This window comes from Vicugna pacos, chromosome 5 (assembly GCF_048564905.1).
Source record: "Vicugna pacos chromosome 5, VicPac4, whole genome shotgun sequence".
Classification (NCBI taxonomy): Eukaryota; Metazoa; Chordata; class Mammalia; order Artiodactyla; family Camelidae; genus Vicugna; species Vicugna pacos.
The window spans coordinates 86,423,141-86,446,031 of NC_132991.1; the positions used below are offsets into that span (position 1 = coordinate 86,423,141).

The 22,891-nt window shown below is 39.3% G+C and overlaps 2 protein-coding genes across 2 annotated transcripts in view; one reads left to right on the top strand and one right to left on the bottom strand.

Annotated features, from left to right (window-relative positions):
• Positions 1 to 7,644, bottom strand: part of COL4A4 (collagen type IV alpha 4 chain) — a 115,880-nt gene extending 108,236 nt beyond the window's left edge. Inside the window, exon 1 of the mRNA XM_072961745.1 lies at positions 7,445 to 7,644. The gene's annotated coding sequence lies outside the window, so the exon portion shown is untranslated. The remainder of the gene's footprint in view (positions 1 to 7,444) is intronic.
• Positions 7,645 to 8,116: 472 nt separating this feature from the next.
• The window catches only part of COL4A3 (collagen type IV alpha 3 chain), a 130,873-nt gene continuing 116,098 nt past the window's right edge, over positions 8,117 to 22,891 (top strand). The window contains exon 1 of the mRNA XM_072961766.1: positions 8,117 to 8,240. Within this exon, the coding sequence (XP_072817867.1) occupies positions 8,154 to 8,240 (87 nt within the window). The 5' untranslated portion in view covers positions 8,117 to 8,153. The remainder of the gene's footprint in view (positions 8,241 to 22,891) is intronic.

Here is a 22,891-nt window from a genome sequence, read left to right on the forward strand (position 1 = left end):
CATTGTGGACTTTACACACTGGAAAATGACTGAGCAAAACCAAGAGAATGTGGGGTGCACTGGGTGCTGACATAATGTGGGCAGAGTGGCCAAGACTAGCAGCAGTTGGAAGTTTCACAAAACCATAACGGATTTCATTATTAAAATACGATGGCTTTCACACTAAAATTTGAAAATGAGATTTTTTTTTTGCAACTTCAGGAATTGAGGATAGGTAGAGATCTATATTAAACTTCCATAACAAAAATTTTAAACATATGGGAACAAAATAAAACAATACATAGAATATTGATTACATATGAAAATTACAAGAGTTGTAAATTCAAATCTACTAAATATGTAATAATAATGTTTAAAATTTAAAGTGTTTTCTATTAACTAGCCTGGCATCAACCAAAAAAAAATTTTTTTTTAATAATCTCCATATACCTTTGATACAACATAAGCACCTGTGATTATTATTCACTCAAGAAGTATCTGTCACTGTCCCATTTTGTATCAAATCCCATGTTAGACATTGTGAATACAAAAACAAATTTGATTTGCCTAAAGTAATTCAATATTACTTTTAAATAGATTGGGAAAAGTTAAAGATGTATATTATAATCACTAAAGTAACCACTAACAATAGTGCAGAGAGATACAATGAGAAGTCAATAAAAAATTAAAATGAAACAGTAAAAAATATCTGAATAACACAAAAGAATTTGCTAGAAAGAATAAAAGAAACAAAAAACAAATGAGACAAAAAAGTAAATGAAGAGATGGCAGACCTAAAAATAACTGTATCAACTACATAAAAATGTACTAAAAACGTCTATTAAAAGGCAAGACATTGGATTTAAGACAGAAAAAAGAAAAATCCAAATATATCCTGCCTACAAGATATATGCTTTAAATTAAAAGACACAAATATATTGAAAGTAAAAGGCTGAAAAAATATACACCGTGCAAATAGTAAGATTAAGAAAAGCAGACTGGCTATATTTTAGCATGTGAAATAGACTTCAAGATGGAAAGTAACACTGAATAATGATCAAAACATATCAGGAGTCTATAAATATAAAGAATATATGTACTTAATAGCAGAATTTCAAAATACATGAAGTTAAAAACTGAAAAATTAAAGGGAGAAATAGATAACTTCTCAAGCATAGTTGGAGTCTAACTCTTCTCTCTGTAATTGATAGAATAAGGTAGAAAATGTTACCCAAGACCCAGAAAATCTGAACAATTATGCTGTCAACCACCTTGCCCTCATTTTTATATATGAAATACTGCTACCAGCAACCACAGAATATGCAACTTTTCCAAGTAGATATGGTTTGTTCACGATGTAATAGACTATGAAACAAGTTTCAACAGATTTCAAAAGACTGAAATCTTACAGGGAATTAAATTGGAGCTAAGCAATAGACCACATAGGAAAGTTCCAAATATTTGGAAAATAAACAACACACCTCAAATAACCCACAAGTCAAAGAAGAATATATTTTAAACTAAACGATAATGAAAACAACATATCAAGATGTATGGAATACAACTTACCTGGTGCAGAGGAAGAAACTATGTCTATAAATGTGTACATTAGGGGGAAAAAAAGTCTAAAATCAATGACATAAGTTCCTATCTTAGGAAACAGAAAAAAAAGGGTAAATTAAACCTGAAGTCAAAGGTAGGAAATACTAAAGCTAGAAGAGGAAATCAATAAAGGAGGAGGAAGCACTCAAGCAAAAAGGAAAACATCAATGAAACACAAAGTGGCTCTTTGGCTTTTTTTGAAAAGGTAAATAACATTGATAAATTTGACAAATTACCAATGTCAGAAACGACAAAGGGGAAACCACTACAGATACACAGATATTAAAAAGATAATTATAGAATCTTCTGAACAATTATACCAGTAAATCTGGCAATGCATAAGAAATGAACACATTTCATGAAAGATACTAATTGTCAAAACTGGCACAAGAAGTAATAGAAAGTCTGAATAACCCTGCAATGATTAAATTTGTAATTAATTAAATTTGTAGTTAAAAATCTTCCCCAAGGAAAACTCCAGGGCCATTTGGCTTCACTGCCAAGTATTGAAGACAGAAATAATACCAATTCTTCACACACTCTTTCAAAAAATAGGAGAGAGAATGTTGGTCAATTCATTTTATGAGTATTTTAGTATTACTCAGGTATCAAACAAACAAGGATGTTTACAAGGAAACTACAGACCAATATCTTTAATGAATATAGATACAACTCTTCTTAATACAATACTAGCAAGTCAAATTCCATATTTATGCAAATACAAATGACCTAGGGTAAGATAAGCTATTTTTCTAAGAGAGCAACAAAGTTGGACCACCTGATTTCAAGACTTGCTATAAAGCTATCGTAGTAAGAACACCATAACCCCAAATTAATCCAAAATGGATCACCGACCTACATGTAAAAATGCTATAAAAGAAGAAGATTTAAAAGAGAAATCTTTGCAACTTTAGCATGGGTGAAGATTTCACCATAATAGGAAAAACATAAACCATGAAAAAGTTGATAAATCAGACTTCATTAAAATAGAAGCACTTACTTTTAAAGAGGCACGAATAAGGAAATGAAAAGACAAGCCACAGAATGGGAGAAAACATTCACAATAAATATTTCTTGTATCCAGAATAGATAAACAGCTACTATACTTCAGCAGTAAGGGAAACAATCAATTTTTAATGGGGAAAAGATTTAAGTAGACACTTTACAAAAGCTCTGTGAATGGTTAATAAGTACATGAAAAGACATTCAATATGACTAGTTATTAGAGAAATCAAAAGCACATTAACTTGTCACTGTGTAACCATTTGAATAGCTAAAAATAAAAAAGCTGGTAATACTAAAAGAATGCAACAAAAATATATGGAGGACCTGGTGAGAATGAAGAATAATACAGATACTTTGGAAAACCGTTTCTTTTACAGTTAAATATATATCTACCCTATGGTCCAGCAACTTCACTCTTAAATATTTACTCAAGAGAAATAGGAACACACATCCACAAAAATCCTCGTACAAAAATATTCACAGTAGCTTTACTTGTAATAGTGCCAAACTGGAAACAATTCAAATGTCCTTCAACAGGTAAATAGATTTTTTTTTAAAGGTGATGTCTGTGCAATGGAATACTACTCAACTATAGAAAGGCACAAACTGCTGGTAGACACAACATGGATCAATCTCAATGTCATTCTGTTGAGTCAAAGAAGCCAGGCACCAAAGGATGCATGCTGTATGATTCCATTTACATAAAATTCTAGAAAATGCCAACCAACCCATAGTGACAGGAAGCAGATCAATGGTTGCCTGGGAATGGGCAGGGAGAGAGGGATGGACTGAAAAGGGAGGGACAGGAGGACACGTTGGGGAGTGATGGAAAAGCCCTGTATCACGATGGATCCTGCTACTGGCATCACAAGGTGTATGTATCTGTGAAATTCCTTGAATTGTGTATGTTAAATAGGTACAGATTTTTGTACATAAATTATACCTCAATACATTTATTTCTCAAATGCCAGTTACTATATTTAAAAATATAATTTCTGTATCTGCCCATGTAGCGCAGAAAAGTAAAATAACATGACACTGTTTCTGTGCTGTATAATCAAAGTCTGGACAAAGGGCTTGACCTTTGACCTAACAGTCACCAAACATTTCCCCCACTCTTTCAGGCACGTGGCAGATTATTTCCCATCACTTACAAAATGAAGTATGACCACTTTGGCCAATGAGAAGTTCAGGGAAAGTAGCACGTGTCACATCCAGGCAGCAGCGTTTAGAGCAGTTTTTGATTTGCGGCATTCTCTTCTCCTTCTGAGGAGACCAGAGAAGAACTCGAGTGGGAATTTCCAGGGGTTTCCTGAGGGGCTATTTACGCAGAGGTCCCCCCCTCCACCTGGACCCTTCCCCATCTCCCCACATCCTGTGATGGATACATTAGTGTAAATGTGACTATAAGCCCCGGAAATCTGGGAGTTGTCTGTAACTGTCCCCAAAGTAACCTGTTCTTTCTGATACAATGTGCAATTTTATTCTGACAATAATGTAGAAGGCAGATTTCACAGGCGAGAACCTGCAGGGGACTAGCTAGATGGCTACCGTAATCCACAGGTGTTAAGCGCAGACGCTGGGGCAGGGGCCATGACCTTAGAAAAGCAGAGCAAGAATCTGGCAAGAACTGACATGCACTGATAATGACTCTGAGATTCTAAAGGAATCTGAGTCTAATTGTTTTAAAGGTGTTAGATTCTGAGAAGGTTCTTGAAAGACGAGAAATGACTAAGTGAGGAGACGGAGTAAAAAAAGATTAATTTAAAATTTAATTGAAATCAAATTCTGTCTTTTAAAAAGATTGAGGAAGGAGCTATAGGCAGCCTGGAAAAGTGTGTCTTGTCAAAATGCTGAGGCACATTCCTGCACAGTGAAGGCTACAGAAAGGTCATAAACTTTGGAAGAAAACAGACCTGGGTGTGAATCCTGAGGAAATTTGTCAAGGCATCCAAGTTCATTCATTCAGCAAATAGTGAACAAATTCTTTCATTCATTCAATAACAGTAAAGAGCACCTGAGTGTCCCCTGTCCTTTTGGAGTTTACCTTCAAAAGTGGGGAAGCACACACTACCCATTTAAGCACTGTGCAGAACTCAGACATGATACTGTGATTATGAAAAGGGGGCAAAATCAATAATATAGGGCCTGTCAAAGGCGATTACCACTTCATTTTGTTCAAAACCCTGATCTGGCACCAAGTCAAAAGCAGAAGATCTCTGTGTCCTTTGTATTTACTTAAAAGAACCGTCCCCACTTTCCTTTTATCACATTTAAAAAACCAACCATGAAAAATCAACTCTCTTGACTCCAAGATTATTTTTTAAAAAACAAAAATTCTGGTTACTAACACAACATTGTAAATCAACTATACTTCAATAAAAGAGAAATTCTGGTTAACTGACACCACCCAGTGAGCACACCAACACTGTACTAAAGCAGGGCATAAGCATGTGGGGAAGAGAGGAATGGGCAGTTAAATCTGGCTTAGAGAAAAGCCACCACTGCTTAAAGTTTGATGTGTGGATGAATCACCTGGAGACTGGTGAATGCAGGCTCTGATTCAGTGGGTCCTGGTGGTGCCTGAGATTCCTTCTGCATATCAAAGCAGCTCTCCAGGATGCCAAAGCTACTGCTCCCAGGGATGACAAGTAGCCAGGTTCTAGATGCCTTAAGAGTCTATTGACCTCAAGGAAGCTGGCAGGGTATGCTTGACTCTTGCCTCCCATTACTGAGCTGAGAAAAGCATCGCTACTCTGTGCCATCATTTCTCATCAGGTTCACTTTGATTTCCTTTATGCAACTAAAGAATCAGATTCCAACATGTGACTGTTTTGGGAAGACCCTGGACAAAGGATTTCTAATAGATTATCAAATCAGAGTCCTGCAATTTCTTGAAGTAGGTACCATGATTATATTCATTTTACAGAAGAGAAGACCCCAGCCCAGGGAAGTTAGCCCGCACTAGTGAGTGTGGAAAGGATTCAAATTCCTAAGTCTACTCCAGAGACCACAGTCTTACCCACTGCTTCCTCCTTACTGTATTTACATCACAAGTGTCTTCTTTCCTGCTACTTTGTGGCACCATAAGTGACTTGCAATTGACTGCTGCCACCCTTTCTAAGTTGATAAAACCAAGTCTGGACTTCTGTCAAAATGACTTGGTTTCAGGAAAAGGCAGTTGAAATCCAAATTAAGAAATCTTCTGGAATTCAGCAAAAAGAAGGAGCACTGAACACTAACACTGAGGATTGTTGCTGCTTTTTTCCAGGAAGTGAGGCAGTCAGTTCACACAAGATTGCCATTTGTCTCTTGGAATTCTTGGACACTGTTATTTTGTCAACAAAGCACCTGATGTCATACTTAACAAGGATGACAGAAGAAGGTTCAATAAGAGCCCTCCCTATCAGTGGGGAGAAACGAGTACATACCACACAGTGACGTCTATGGTCTGGACACTCACAAGTCTTAATAAAGAGTTTAATATGTGTTCTTTTTATTATTCTACGAGAAGAGACCCTGAGTCAATGAAACTAACTGAAATATGCATGTAAAACAGTGGCTTTCAAACTTGATTGCAGGTGGGAATCTCCAGGGAGCTCTAAATACACTGACCCCAGAGTCCCGCTGCTGGGGAGTGTAATTGGCTTGGAATGGATAAAGTTTCAGGATTTTCAGAGGCTCCTTAGGGGATTCTAACATACAGCCAGAGTTGACAATCACTGGCATAAAAAACAGAGAGCAGAGTATATTTACTCTACAGCCAAATAGGGGGTGTGTGTCTTCATTTATTCACTGTCAGGGTTTCACCTACTTACACAGGTACTTAGGTCTAATGTACTAATAGACCCCATTCTAATTGCAAGCAAGTGGTTTTCCACAATCAGTGACCAAATCACATATTTCACACTTGGTGTTTGATAACCAACTCCTGCAAATATTGGCAACACTGATCCAAAGTAGGGGTTCTAAACCTGCAGATGGAATTCAGGTGGTCTGTGAACTTGAATGGGAACAAATAGTACATCTCTATTTTCACTAAACTTCCCTAGAAGCTCAGCATTGCCTTTAGTTGTGCACACAGGCAACAAACCACAATGCTATTGGCAGTTCTTGAGAGTTCTCACCCCCTCGTATTTTTATGTCACCTTTCAGTTTTGCAGTCATCAGTACTTTGAGATTACAGTTGTTTAATAAATCTGCTGTTAGATTTAGGTATTTAGTGCAATAATAATGATGCATTATGTTACTATATCATGACTTTAATACCGTCATAATTTATTCCAGGAGAAGTGATTCTGATAATTGCATGATTCTACGAAGGATCGAAATGTTTCACCAGAGCCATCGCGGTCAGGGGCACAAGAAAAGGGCAGGAGCCCTGCTCTAAACACGGTGCCGTAACAAGCCAGATACTGCAGGTCTGCATCCCAGTCCGCCTCCGTGAAGGGCATTCTCAGGAGGGAGACACCCCGACAAGGTTGGCTCTTGGCTTCCCCTGCATTTCCGCAGATAAGATTCAGCCAGAGCCAGTTAACGCAGCAGAGAATAGGATGGGCTTTCTCTTTCCCCTCAGCTGCCTCTTGCTCTTGGCATTTGGGAGCGCCCAGACCGCCAGGCTGGTAACTCGAGCCTCCAAATTAATCAAAACACACAGCGCCCAGTTCATGCCCAGGCAGACAAGCCGGGAGCCAGACAAGCTCTCCTCTGGTGACCCCCGGGCCCAACTCCCCAACCCCGCCCGCCACCCCGCACGCCGCACCCTTGGATGCCGCGCTTCCTCCACCGCTCGCGCCCCCAGGCGGGTGCTCGGGACCCTGGGGCCGTGATGACCCGGACTGGGTCGTGGGCGCCTTACCTCGTGGGAACGCCAGCCGCCCCGGCAGCCGCCTCGGCGCCCGCCCGCGCAGCGCGCCCCTCCCGGCTCCGCCGCGCCCAATTCCACGCGCGGCTCGGCTGCCTCTTCACTCCGCTCTCACCGCCAGGTCGGGCGGCTGCCAGATGGAGGCAGGCTGAGAAGGGGAAAGAGGCGAGATGGCACCGCCCAGGAGCCGGAGCGAGCAGAGCCGCCCGAGTGCGGACGCCCGGCGCGCCTCCCGCTTAATCTGAGCACGGCCGCTGGCCACTCCCTCCACCGTACTCAGCCGCCTCCCCATCGCACATCCCCCAAGTTCCCCACCTCCGACCCGCACCCCCTGCCCCGCCTCGGCCCCAGAACCTGGGGAGCATCACCTCCTTAACCCCTTCCCCTGGATCCGCGCCCACCTGCCCCGCAGGCACTCAGCCCTTTCTCGCCTCCTGGGCACGATGCCCGGGTCGGAGGGACATGGCCTGGTGAGCTGCGGGGGGGGGGGGGGGGCGGGGGCGGGACCTGAGCCACTTCTTCCCTCCCTTGGAGCCACAGTCAGAAGCCTCGTGGGGAGGCTGAGCCCTACAAAACCCGCCCCAGGCGGGCTGGCCAAGCGAGCTTTGCAGCCGGGCTCCCCAATACGTGCCGCGCAGGGTAAGCGGTGGCCTGAGAGCCTGCGGGTCTCTGGACACGCCGGGGCTCTGAGCGGACGCCCACCATGCGCCCCGGGCCGGCGCCGAGGCCGCCCGCGCTGCTGCTACCGCTCCTGCTGGTGCTCCTGGTGGTGGCGCCCGCGGCGGGCAAGGTGAGTGCGGGGCGGCGCGACCCCCAATGCGCCCCCAGACAGCCCCCTCGCGGGGACGCCGTCCTTGAACTCCTGTCTGGTAAGTGCGGTGACTGAGAGCTCCACGCAGGTCCCTGGGCAGGCAGCGTGGGGACCGGAGCAAGCGGGGATGCCCGGAAACAAGTGGAATGCGCGGGGCTGGAGGAAGAGGAGAGGAGGAAGCTTGTACAGTTTCCTAGGAGTCAGGGGTGGGGGAAAGGCTTCCAGAGGTAGGGTAGGCAGGTAGATGGATGGATGGATGGATGGATGGATAGATAGATAGATCGATAGATACATAGATAGATAGATAGATAGATAGATAGATAGATAGATAGATAGATAGATAGATAGATAGATAGATAGATATGCAGGCAGGTAGATATATAAGATATACATGTGGATAGAGACAGCCACATTGCTAGGAATGAACGCTTGAGAACAAGGATACAGAGACAGGCGATGTCACGCTGGTGAACTGGAGCAGGCAGCATGGCCTGGCAGAGAGCACAGAGGGCTGGAGTCCCAGCCCTGCTGCTTCCTAGGTGTCTTGTCACACTGAACTCTCACCAGTCTGGGGCTCCTTTTCCTCCTTGTCAATACTTGCCCTCCAGTGTTCTATCGGTTTTGTTAAGAAAAGCAAATGCCATCACTGAAAAGTTAATAGATTCTTAGAAATAAAACTCATGGTAAGCTAAATTAAGCAATCTGTCACTGCGGCTTCTATTCGAAATTTGAGAGATCCTGGATTCATTTAAGTCCATCCGCGTATTTCTTGTTCTTTGCAATTAAAGGTAAATTTGGGTGTCCTCAAATCTGTTATGACTCCTGGAGTTGACTTAACTTGATTTTAACTGGTGGAATTTAACTTTCCAAATGCCTTCTATGATTTTTCACACTTATAAAACTAGTTTAGGATCTCAGTATCATGCAAGTTTTATTACCAAGGATGAGCAGATGTTTTACAAATATCATGATTAAGACTATGACTAGAAATTAATAGTCACATAGATACATGTTACATGAAAAGATTGTTTGAACCTACAGCTACATGTGACCCAAATATTTTCCATTTAAATTAAATGTTAAACTCTGACATTATACAGATGAAGCTAAAACCACCTTGATCACCTTCATACCTCCCCCCACCCCATCTAAACAAAGGTGTCTACTCTCACCATCTCATCCTTGTTTCCACACATTTTCTGCCCGTCTGCATGTGCATATATGGACCCAAAAGCAATATGTGTTTTTGTTTGTGTTTTTGACATAACTACCACCATATACCTATGCTGTATATATCCTTTTGCATCCTACAGATCTGTTCATGTTAGTATTTAAGATAGACTCACCTCTGTTTCTTTTTGCCTTGTTGTATAGTTGTCCACAGTATAAATATGCCAAAGTTAATTGAGCCATTTCCCTATCAATTTACATCCAGGCTATTACAGTGTTTTATATTCTAAAGGGCTTTGTAATCCATGTAATCTCTTCATGTAGTTGGTTCTAACAAAACTGCGCTTTGTGTAGGATAAGAATGTCCAACCCAGGTGGCTCAGTACTTCTGGGCATGATGGATAGAACTCATCTAAGTCAGTGTAGAATGTCTGCCATCTTTAATCCAGAAACAAGTTCAGCAGACAAAAAAATCTATAAAAAAGTATGTATGTTGTGGGAAGGGCTGGGAAAGGGTCCCAGAGCAGGGTTTGTACATTCTTCTAGATTCCAAAGAAGAGGGGAGGTTAGGGAAGGGTGGAGGAAAAGGGGAGGAATTACACACGTGTCAAGATCAGCCTGAAAAACTGATGCTCTGTGTTTCTGCAACCTCTAATTATACCAATTTTCAATTATATTGTCATATCCTCTTATAATTTTTTACCGTCTTGAGTCTGGCCAAATTGTGGAGGCTTCCTGCTGATATGACAATTAATCCATTTATATTATTTGTATTATCTCTTGAAGTAAGTCTCTGTTAAAACATAATGATTATCATTTCCACTGCACCTGCTGAGTTACACAGACAGTGTCATTAGAAATGAGGAAAGTGCCTTCATCTAGTAGAAAAAAAGGGAGCCTAGCAAATTAACTGAAAACTGGTTGGCGTGGTGCCAGCTCAGCTCCCTCCACAGGGTCACTCTGATGTTGGGCAAGGCTCTTGACCTCAGTCTCCTAATCTGTAAAATGAGGGAATTGAAACCCTTGGTGGGGCCAGCAGGTGAGGTAATGGGTGAGGCGTTGGGGCAGGGGGCAGTTTTCAGGGTTAACTAATTCTTGTCATTCTAGAATTCAGACTCAGCAGCACCAGAATCCAGATTTTTCAGGAAAGAAGCTGGAAATCTAGTTTCCATTAAAAATCTCAAATTCTAAATGTTAGCCAAAAAAAAAAAATTGAACTTTACAAAATGCAATATTTTTTGTAAAGGGCTAAAGGAACACAGGGCCAAACTTCATATAAGTGAGGGTTACATGTAGCCTTTGTGCTGTCATATTTACCATCTTTGTGTGCTGCGGTAGCTAAGGACATATTTTGCTTTGAATTCCTGTGATTTTTACATTAGCACTTCTCAAAACAAAGAAATAGTAGTGTGTTCACCCCATAGTCTGAGTTCAGGCAGAGCAGACCTGTCCACCCACACGATTTGTCCTGAGGAGCCCTGAGTAAAATCCCTCTGCTCCTTGGCTGCAGGTGTCCAGGTCCAGGCCTGGGTATGCAGCACATCCCAAGGTTTAAAGCTGTTTCCAGGCCCAGTTCATCAACTTGAAACTGAGAGGCACTCTCCTGTGGCCTCAGGCAACAATTCGCACGTCTGGGAGTGGAGCGGGAGAAAGCTCCTTCTCTGATAGCTAGGGAAGAGAAGGTTCATGATTGGAGATATCATGGTTTATCCTTCCTCTTTTTGCCTTAACATTCCAGACAGAGCAGCAATATGGCAAGCAAACACCAGGAGCTGAATAACAGCTGCATTTGGAGAGGGTGCTTCTCAACTGACTTGGCTTTTAAATTAGAAAGAAACAATTAAGTTGAATTAGGAAATGTTTCAAACAAAAAGTAATGTAACCAATTTGTCCATCCTTGAGATTAAGCAAAGGATTGATAAGTTTTGACCTGTTTCTTCTCACATATCTCCCTTTAGGAAAAGCCATACATTAAAACAGAAAGTCCTGCACACTGTCTTTGTCCCCTCTTCCACCCATGGTTTTATATTTATGTGCTACAAGTGGGTGTTGTGTGTGTTTCAGTCACCGTAAAAACTGAATATTCTTGTTTTGTGGTCCTTCAAATGTAATAAATGGGTTCACAATATATGTACCTATTGGAGCTTGCTTGTATCACTCAATGTTCTGTTTTTAGATTTTATCCGTGTTGATACAGAGATGTGATTTGTTTATGTACATAGAGATGTGATAGTATCCAGTTATATAAAGCACAGTTTATTTTTCCATCCCCCTAAACAGAGTAGGTTTGTTTCCATGTTTTCATCTGACAAAATTGGAATGTACATCTTTGCATGTGTACCATTGTGACAACTAGATTTTGAATTCCTCCGGGGAATTCAAAGAGAGTTGTAAGAGAGAGCGTATTTTAAATTTTATTAGGAATTTTCAAATCAACTCCAAAAGGATTATACTAAAAATGTGCCAGAGTACCTGTTTCCCTATGTCCCCAGCAAAACTTGGTGTGCTTCGATGCCAAGGGGTGTGAAATAGGATCTTGTTTTGACTAGTGAGTTTAAGAATCTTTTCATCTTTTCATTGGCAGTCTGTATTTCCCTCTGAGTGAATTGCGTAGACAACTCTTTGCTTATTTACCTAGCGTATCCTTTGCCTTTTTTGTTGCCAATTGATGAGAAGTTATTTATGTACTTGAATACTGAACTTTTGCTATTTAAATGTGCAGCAAGAGGGGAGGGAAATAGCTCAGCGGTAGAGCACATGCTTAGCATGTACCAGGTCCTGGGTTCAATCTGCAGTACCTCCATTAAAAAAACAGTGATACAGAATGCAAAAAAAAGTGCCGCGAATACTTGATTCCAATCTTTGGTTTGTCTTTTCCTTTAGTTCTTAGTGCCTTAATGTTTAATTGTTTTCCTCTGCAATCTCAAACTGATCCATCTTTTTTCATTGATTTTCATGATTTTGTGTTTTGCATCTTGTTGAAGAGATCCTTTCCTTCCTCGGGATTATAAAAATGTTCTCCTACATTTTACAGTTCACGTTATATATTTTAAAATTAAAAATATTTTTATAGTTTTTAGATTTCAATTTTTTTTAATTTACAGTTTAATTCTTTTATAGTTAAGGCTCTCAATCCTGGAATTGTCTCCTACTTCTGGGTTATAATTTTATGTTTTTCTATATAGAAAATGAAATGTCCCAACATTATTATTGAATTGTCCATCCTTTCCCTCACTGTTTTTTTTTTTACATTTTTATTGATTCATAATCATTTTACAGTGTTGTGTCAAATTCCAGTGTTCAGTACAATTTTTCAGTCATACATGGACATATACACACTCATTGTCACATTTTTTTCTCTGTGATTTATCATAACATTTTGTGTATATTTCCCTGTGCTATACAGTGTAATCTTGTTTATCTGTTCTACAATTTTGAAATCCCAGTCTATCCCTTCCCACCTTCTACCCCGCCCCCCCCCCGGTAACCACAAGTCTGTATTCTCTGTCCATGAGTCCATTTCTGTCCTGTATTTATGCTTTGTTTTTGTTTGTTTGTTTGTTTTTGTTTTTTAGATTCCACATATGAGCGATCTCATATGGTATTTTTCTTTCTCTTTCTGGCTTACTTCACTTAGAATGACATTCTCTAGGAGCATCCATGTTGCTGCAAATGCCCTCACTGTTTTGCAGTGTTAACATCAACAAATATGTGTATCAAGGGCTCGTTCATATGTGATCTGTTTGTATTCTTACGTGAGCGTCTATTTGGGGCTTTAATTTTCTCATAATGTTTTCAAGTTTTCTTTTTTTTTTTTTGATTTCTAGGTATTTGACATTTTCAGTGCTATTATAAATGGTATATATATATTCTTAAATTCATTGTCTAGCTAGTAAAGATATAGTAAAATATAATTGAATTTTACCTTTACTTTAATCAAGCAACTTTGAATAGTTCAAATGCATTTAAGTCTAATAATTTCCCCCAAACACTGTTTGAACCACATCAAACAAATTTTAATTAGCAATATTTAAAAATCATTAGGTTTAAAATCTTTCCTAATTTTTCTCTTTGTCCTGTGGATTATTTAAATGTTTATTTCTTAATTTCTGAACATGAGGAAGTTTTCTAGTTATTTTTTTTATTGAATTGTGGTAGAGATGACTTTCTGACTTCAAAAATTTCCACATATGTCAGTGAGATCAAGATTATTGATCATGTTATTAAAGTGGTGATATGTATGCATGTGTGTTTTTTATATATCCTACTCAGTGGATATTTAACCTGAGATTCTCTATTTTTCATCAGATCTTGAACATTCTCAGACATTTCTGTTTTACATTTCTCCTTCCCCACTCTCTATTCTAATTCTCAGGAGGCATGCTTGGCTTTCTCACTTTTCCCTCCTGTTCTTCTATCTCCTTATCTCAGCTCCCTTTCCTGTGCACTTACATCCTCTTGGCCTCACATTGCTCCAGGGCTCTGGGCACTGACTCCCCCAGCGGCCAGCTTGGCCACAGACTTCACACAGACAAGCCCCGTGTTCCTCCCCTGGCTTCTTGTCTCATCCCGGAAGTGCAGGGCATCACATCTGCAGGGCAAATCTGACCAGTGGGAGATGGGAGCCATTGGATCAAGTCTTCTCTTCTCCCCGCAGAAGAAGGGTCCTGAAGTGCAGAGGTTCACACGGCCTCTCTGTGAGATCCATCATCAGTTACATTTGACATCAAATTGTGGGAACAGATGGAGCTTTTGTCTCAGTGCTGCCTCCTGTAAAATGTCCACACGTCCATCTTTCAATGTGCAATTCTCTCTTCTGCTCTTTGTGATTTTCAGTAGATTTTTCAATCTTTTGTAATTTTCAATAATGAGAAAGAAGTCTGTAACTGTTCAACATTGGTTATAACCCCAAATCTATTAATGATCAGCTTTTTAAAAATTTTTATCCATGTTTCCTCATCTCAAAATGGAAGTAAGAGGCCCAGCTTAGAATTTTATGAAGATTTAACACACGCAACCAGTACTTTACCATGCCTGTCACATAGTAATCATCCAATCAATGTGAACTATGATTATTTTTATTCATTATAGATTTTAATTTCAAAGACTATTCTTATTTCTAGAAGTTCTTTTTGGAGTCAGGTCTGCCTGGGTTTGGTTTTTTTAGGGTTTTTTTTTTTTTTGGTAGGTTTTTTTCCCCTTTTTATGCCTTTAGTCATTTTACACATACTTATTTTATTTTATCCTTTTGATTCTTTTTCTATGATTTTGAGATTTGGGAGGCCTTCTTGTTTTTTCCCGTCTGTTGACTCTCACCCATGGGGAGACTATGTGAGTGAGAGATTTGGGGAAAATAAGCCTCCTCTGTCGTCACAGCCTGCACCAGATTGGAGCTGTCCTGCCCTGAGAGGAAAAAAGAGCATAGCTGAGGCTTCTGGGGGATTTTCCTTATTAAGAAGGACTTATGTCCTTTCCTTTCCTGTTCTCAGAATCCCCCTCCTCCAGTCCCCTCCTGCTGCCCTCTTCCTCCAAACATGCTGGACTTGTATTGGATGAGGTAGGGCAAGGTCAAGGCCACAACAGCAAAGCTACCATCTTCATCTCTCTGATCAGACCAAGGGTCTTCCTCCTTGAGTGTTTCTCTGGGGTTATAGTCATCGGTTTGTTTTCAGGCATGGTCCATGGAAAAACTGTGAATTAAATGCAATTTGTCTTTGTATTTCCCCTATAATTTTTGCCATGTTACCCAGAACACAGTGATAACTGCCTAGTGTTACCTAAGACTAAGGCTAAGTTTGTTAAATATCGCAAACCTGTAAGCGTGTGAGTCTGACAGCAGGGCTGTCTGGTCTGCACGTGCCTTGTGGTCCTCCATCCATGGGCAGTTGACCATACTCATGGTGTGGTCTTCAGCCAAAAAACAGCCATCCACCACAGAGTAAAAGATTTTTCAAGATCAGTGAAAACATGTGGTGCTCAGAGCATTTTTATTCTGTAAAGTTTATATCCAGCCTGAGTCTAAACCTTTTAATCATAACAGACTTTCACTGTAGGTCATTTATTTCACCTCTGTTTTCAGTTTGAGAAAATAAGGAAACCAGAATTACATCAACTTCTTAAGGGAATAGACATTTTCTGTAACAGCCCTACCACCGTGGCTTTGAACAGTTACTTAACCTCTCTGAGTGTCTTCCTCTCTAGAAATCTGATAAGAAAGCATCTTACTCCAAGTTCTACATTCATCTCACGAGATCGAATCACGGGCTCTTGTCTTCTCTAAACACCCAAGTCTGTCTTCCCCTTCCTCCTGGGTTTCTTCATGTAAATTTCAACTAAGACCTCTGGCTTCAGGTACATTTTCTAACTGAGACTGAATTAAATTATATCCACTTTGTAATTTGCCACTTTACTTGCTTTCATCAGTTCAGATAAATAAACATCTACGTCCATGTCATCCAATAGAAATATAATGTAAGCCATAGTAGGTGCCACATATGTAATTTAAAATTTTCTAGTGGCCACATTAAAAAAGAAAAAGAAACAGGTGAAATTAACTTCAATAGATTTTATATATTCTAATACATCCATAGCAGTATCATTGCAACATGCAATCATTATTAAAACATTAATAGATATTTTACAATCCACTTTTCATTTTAAGTTTTCAAAATCTGGTGTCTGTTTTGCACTTCTAGAACCTTTCAGTTCAAGTAGCCACATTTCAAGTGTTTGTAGCCGTATGTGGCCACCATCTTGGACAGCGAAGATCAGGTAAATTGCACCCAGATACAAGAGGGGGTTACAGTCCATAAGGACGTATCTCTGGTTAGAATCTATTTTGTTTATTTGCCATAAGAGATAAATGTGTCAAAATGACAAACTTTAATTAAAGACAATAAATCAGCATGGATTTTTCCTAAATACTCGTGCAACTTTTTCTCCAGAAAATTAAGATAGTTTAGCCTTGGCCACAATGCTTATAACTATACAAATTACCATTTATTTAATTATATTGCTCCATTGTCAAAATATGAGTAAGTTATGTACATAAAGAATTGAAGAAACATCACAGACACAGCAAACACTTGGCAAAAACATGGAGAAAATGAGAAGTATATTGAAAACCTTGCCTTTCATCTTAAGATGTAAACTAAATTATCACTAGAGCTCAGCTAGGTAACATGGTTACTGTTACACTGAACAAATTGCTTCAAAAGGATCTCTAGTTTTCCGCTCTGAAAAGGATGATACTGTATCTATTGCCGGAAAAGTGCTCAATAGAAAATAAGTACCCAGCTTTCTGTTCAAACTGTAGTTATTTTATTATCATTAATAAAAGTAGGAAGGAGAGAAAAGGACAAAGACAGGCATGTGGCTAGGTGCTGGGGACTCACTGATAAACCAAACAGCCTGAATCCCTGGCCATGCTGGATTTGGGAACCCAGTGAAGTAGAGGAGAGACGCAAGAACTCGGTAAACAAATGTGCAACTATGGATCGTGGTTCCTGCTGGGAAAGAACGGGATGTGGTGATGGAGAAGAAAGCTTCTACCTGAGCTAGCCTGTCTGAGGAACCAGCTTATGGACTAAGCCCAAGGAACCAGCATGGAGACATCCTTGGGAAGCACTGAGGAATGTGGTCCAGGCCAGGGCCTCTTGATAGTGGAGGGAGGCGAGATACTTCCACTTTTGCAGCTCCTGGATTGTCAAAGAATAAAACCAAGACCAACAGAACTTTTTTAAAAGGGAGAAAAAAAGCTAAGTTTATTTACTCACCACCAAGGGAATGCATGCCCCTGAACATAGGCTGAGTGTCTTGTTAGAGGTGGGACGAGGGCTGGGAACTAGGGAGTCGGGGGCCCCAGAGAGGACGGGCTCATGGTGGTTGTGCTAATTAAGGGTGGAAAATTGCTCACCGAATAGGGTAGAATAAGTCCACGGGCCTGTGTATAGCTGATCACGGTATGATTTTAATGTTTGTACTTAACTAATTAGCATTTTAACAAAAAAGAGATGACGCAGTGCATTATGCTGCCCACGAGATAGTTGTCACATTAGCGATGGATGAGTAATGAATTCACACTGCGGCTTGGTAATGGGCACATATGTCTAGTGGTGTGATGAGAACCTTCTTTTGTTCCTGTTGACGTCCCTCTGCCTTCTCTTCAACCTTACTGGGATGAGTCTAAACTGCTGAAGAGGCCAAAGAGCCCCTGTCTGAGCTGAGACAGGCCCACACAAGGGAAGGCTCTAAGCCAGAGAAGGATGAAATGCAGTTAAGGACCTGGAGGGCTCCTCATTCAAAGTCGCATCAGCCTCCCTGGGGAGCTGGTTAAGAAGACAGAATGTCATTTCCTGGGGCTCCTCATTCAAAGTCGCATCAGCCTCCCTGGGGAGCTGGTTAAGAAGACAGAATGTCATTTCGGGGTCCACGCCAGACCTCCTCAACTAGAACCTGCATTTTATCCAATCCAAGGGATTCCTGGGCGTTCTACTGTCTGAGAACGGCACCAGCCTTGATGTGAACCCCGGAGCATCCTTCAGTGTGATGCGATGGCACTGGAGTGTTTCAGAAGGACTCTAGGTCAACAGAGCAGTTGCTCAGTCTGTCCCTGTTAATTAATTCAGTGCAATTAACTTGATGATTATTTATGGACATGCAAAGGAAAGTTAAAAATCCAGTCCAACAGGGAAAATAAAAATCCAGTCCATAGTCTAAAGCTCTGTACATATAATATCAAACTATCAAAAAATGAAACTTCCACATATCATGATAGATATTATATATGTCTGTATGTGTGTATATGTATAAATATACACATATATATATACTTAAAGAATATTCTATATTCTCAGCGTTTTGGTGTTAATTGTGGTAGGGAGATAATGACAAAAAAGGTATAATTTTCAGAGCTATTTAAAATGTAACCATATAAAGATCTTTTACTTTTCTGACTGTAGTTTTGGGGTAAGTTGGGAATTTTCCATTTTTAATCGCTAAGATCGATGTTTGTTAATTAGATTGTCTCTTCAAATTGGTTTCTTAGAGAAGTGATCTCAGTGTTTAAAAATAAGTTCAAGTGTATTTAGAAACCTTGGGAGATTTGTCATTATGTAGACAAAACAGTTAGGTCACTGAATTTTTTTCCCACCGGGATATTTTGTTGTTACGTGAACTTTTCAAAGAAAAAGTTCTACGAGTGGAAAGTTGAGAAATTTGCAATATTTTCCCTTTGAATCAAATGCCAAAATATGTCTGGGAAGAGGCAACAGGGCTAATATTCATTTTCTTTGTTTAACCAGATGATAGAATAATTTTATGCTGTTTATTTATGTATGAAATTAGGAAAAACTGAAGAGTTCACATCCTAGCTTTAAAAATAAAAAATTCCATGTGTTGTACAAAATTTGGAAAGTGCTTAAAAGTATAAAAAGAAATACAAAAATAAAAATTATCTATAATCATATTACCTATAGATGATTACTGTTAAATTTTGGTCTATTTCCTTCCAGACTTTTTTTTCATTCTGTTTTTTTTAACCTAAGAAAAGACTGGAGAAAATTTTCTGTGTCATTAATTGTCCCAAATATCATTTTTGAATGTCTACAGAGTACTTCATTGCAAGTGGTACCATAACTTATTTAAGTAATGCTCTTCTGCTGATTATTCTGGTTATTTCCAGCTGTTTAGACATAACGCTACAATGGAACTCCTTGGAGATAAACATTCACAAAAATTATATTTTAAATAATTGTGTGTGTAGATGCTTTCTTATCAAATGTCTGATTTTGTGCACTTCTGACGGTTAGATGGCAAGGTGATATTATTCTTGATTGACAGGTGAGGGTCTGATCCAAGAGCATTATCAAGTTAGTGGAGGAAGTGGATTTAGAACTGGGAGTTCTGCTCTTTGGGGCTCTTCAGCAGGGCCCTTTCCTACCAGAAAATTCACAGATAATGGGAAAAGGGTGTCAGATGCCACTTTATCCATTGTTTAAATAACTAAGCAATGTTTTGAGATAAAGTTGATTTTTTTAATGATTTGGTTATGAAGAATGAATGATTCCTGACATTGCTCTCCTTTTACAACCAAAATGCCTATCGAATACCTTTATTACTGAAGTATTACTTAGAAATCTAGAACCTTCAATCTGGAAAGAATTTAACCTATTTTTATGTTGCTTCCCTTACTGGACTCCTTGAAGACAGGTGTTGTGTCATCCATCTTTGTGGTTCAGTTCTTGACATCACACTTGGTATAGCTGGTCCTCAATGAATGTTTATAGAATTGGACCTACATTTTATTAAACACCAAAATGAAAAGATCAATAATGAATTAGCAGATCTTTTAATCCTTTGGTATAATAATAAAATTATTTTTCAAATGAAATATTTTTAAAGTTATACTCCAGTTTTAGTTATTATAACATGTTGGTTATATTCCCTTGCTGTACAATATATCCTGGTAGCTTATTTCTTTTATACAGCATATTTTGTACCTCTTGATCCCATACCCCTATATCTCCTCTCCCCCCTTTCTTCTTTCCAATGGTAACCACAAGTTTGTTCTCTATATCTGCAAGTTTGCTTTTTTGTTTGCTTTACTTTTTAGATTTCATTTATAAGTGATAACATACAGAATTTTGTCTTTCTCTGTCTGATTTATTTTGCTAAGCATAATACCCTCCAGGTCCATCCATGTTGTTGCTAATGGTGAAATTTCATTCCCTTTTATGGCTGAGTAGTATTCCATTGTATATAATATATCACATATTCTTTATCCTTTCATTGGTTGATGGACACTTAGGTTTCTTTCATATCTTAGCTATTGTTAATAATACTGCTATGAACATTGGGATGCATGAACCTTTTTAAATTAATGTTTTTGTTTTCTTCAGATATATACCCAGGAGTAGAATTGCTGGATCATATGGTAGTTCTATTTTTAGTTTTTTGAGGAAGCTCCACACTATTTTCCATAGGTGGCTGAGCCAGTTTACATTCCCACCAATAGTGTACAAGGGTTCCCTTTTCTCCACAGCTTTGCCAACATTTATTATTTGTGGTTCAGATGAAATATTGAATGTTTCGTTGATTAACTCATCTAGATGATGGGAACAAAGACAAAATCAACCTGGCCCCTTCTTCCCTCATGGAATATGTCACCAAGTGAGGGGTTTAGATGAGTACACAGGCAATAGCAATAAAAGTATACATGCTATATATAACAGGACAAACATGCAAAAGCAAAATCTGAGTGGAGTTGAAAAGCAAGAATATAGATCAGTAACTGTACAGAACATTGAACATGTGCACCATGTATTAAGCAAGTGTGTAAGGGTGGTGGAGCCAGAAAGTAGTAAGACTTTGGTGGCTTAAAAAAGTAGCTTATACTCAAAGTAGAGTACTTTAAAATGTTGGAGCAAGGCAGAAAGCAGCATATAGAATTACTGGGCAGTATTTTGACCTTCTTTCAGCCTCTGCCTCAGCTGGAGCTCTTGTGAGTGTTTGGCAGCAGAGCTCCTAGGTTTACACACATGGACTGGATTCTCTTTATTTTGACATCTTAGGCAAAATCAGATTCTGAACTCCCCTCCAAAAAGTGATAAAAACTAAGAACAATACTATATCTGAAATCTCAGAGAAAGATAAGGTTCCTACTGATTGGAAGCCAGGCTATGTGCCCATGCAGATGCCAAAGCTCTCTAATTGCTGCAGATAAGCAGGAGAAGGCCAAAGGATGGATTTATCCAGTACTGCCTGTGCCTGGGACTGTGCCCACAGAGCCAGTCAGACTTCCTGCTCACTGAGACCTACTCAGGGCTCTCAGAGATAAAGCATTCAGAGCCCATGTGACTGGAACAAGTGGCATCTCCAGACCCTAGGAGGGCAGTCTGGCAGGCAAGGACATCTGAGGCACCCTGCCTTCCAAGAGAAGTAATTCTGAGCAGCAGTAAGAGCCCCTCATCCCATGCCAGAAGGAAGACACTGTTGTGACAGTTTAGGGCAAGTCACTTGAATTCCAAGACTCTTCATTTCCTCAATCACAAAATGTGGTAATAAAACTATCCCTCCTATCTCCAGAAATAATACAACCGAACGCGTTTTGCACGCAGTAAGGCATGCTACAAATGCCAAGTAGTATTGAGACAGGAATGAGCTTCAATATCAGGAAAGCAGTAGTCCAAATATGTTTCTTATGCTCATTTAATTCTCCTATTATTTTGTGACCTAGTATCAACTTCCTGGAATGTATTAAGGAGTTTCTTATTTTCAAAAATATTATTCAGTGCATTCTTTGCTGCTGGTATTTTCTAATAACATTATTTGGAGACATCAGCAGAAATGGCATCCTCCCCTTAGCGCTGTCTCCATCAAAAAATGAACAGTTTATTGACTTTACACCATCCTGTGTAAATACTGATGCCGAAACTTAGCCAACGATTTCATCACTTTTAGGGTGACTTTCCGAATACCTCAACTAAAATACGTGTTAATTACAGAGATAATGCTGGATCACATTTAATATTAATAATCTGGTCCTTTCTTATCTTTAAAAATGTAGGCTTTTTGGCATATATTTAAAACAGAAGCCATGTAAACCAGCTTTGGCACACAGCCTCCCCCAAACTCTATTAATGTGTAATCAGCTGCAACAGGGTAGAAAAGTGTAAATTCATTTTTTGCACATTCACTGAGCACTGTTGTGCTAAGGAAACTCTTGGAATAGCCTTCAAACAGAGGATGGATGCTTCAGGAGTTTCAAGATGTAGCTACTGGAACTAATGATCAGACCTGGCAAAAATATTTTTCCCGTGTTGATTTTTTTTCCTAACAATAAAAGTTATGTATGTCCATTTGTGAAGATTAGAGATATATAGATAATAATAAAAACAAAGCAAAACAAAAAGCACTCCTAATATAAGAACCTAGGGGTAGCGAGTGTTAATATTTTGGTATAGTTGTATAAAAATGAGGTCCTACAGCATGTAGCATTTTGTATCCTGCTTTTTTGGCATTATATTATATTGTTATTGTTTTCTCACGTCACTTAATATCTTTTAAAAATGAATGCATGCCATTTCACCATGTTTATATACCATAATTTAACCTAAATTTGGCTATTATAGACAAAGCTGTAATGAATTTTTGCCTGTTTATAATTTCTTTTTATAATAGACTCATAGAGTAGAATTATTAATTGGATCAAGTGTTATAATTTTCTCTCTTTTTATACCACAAGTTCTACTTGTTCAATAATAGACATAATTTAAATACTATGCAAAAAGAAATCAAGATTATGCCAAATCCTATCACGTAAATATAGCTAGAGTTCACATTTTGACATGCTTTAGCTTCTTTTTTTAATTTAATCCAAAATATGATTTGGTGTATAATGAGCAGAGTATCTAAATTTTAAAAATTTCTCCAAACTAGTCAACTTTTCCAACTGATTATTC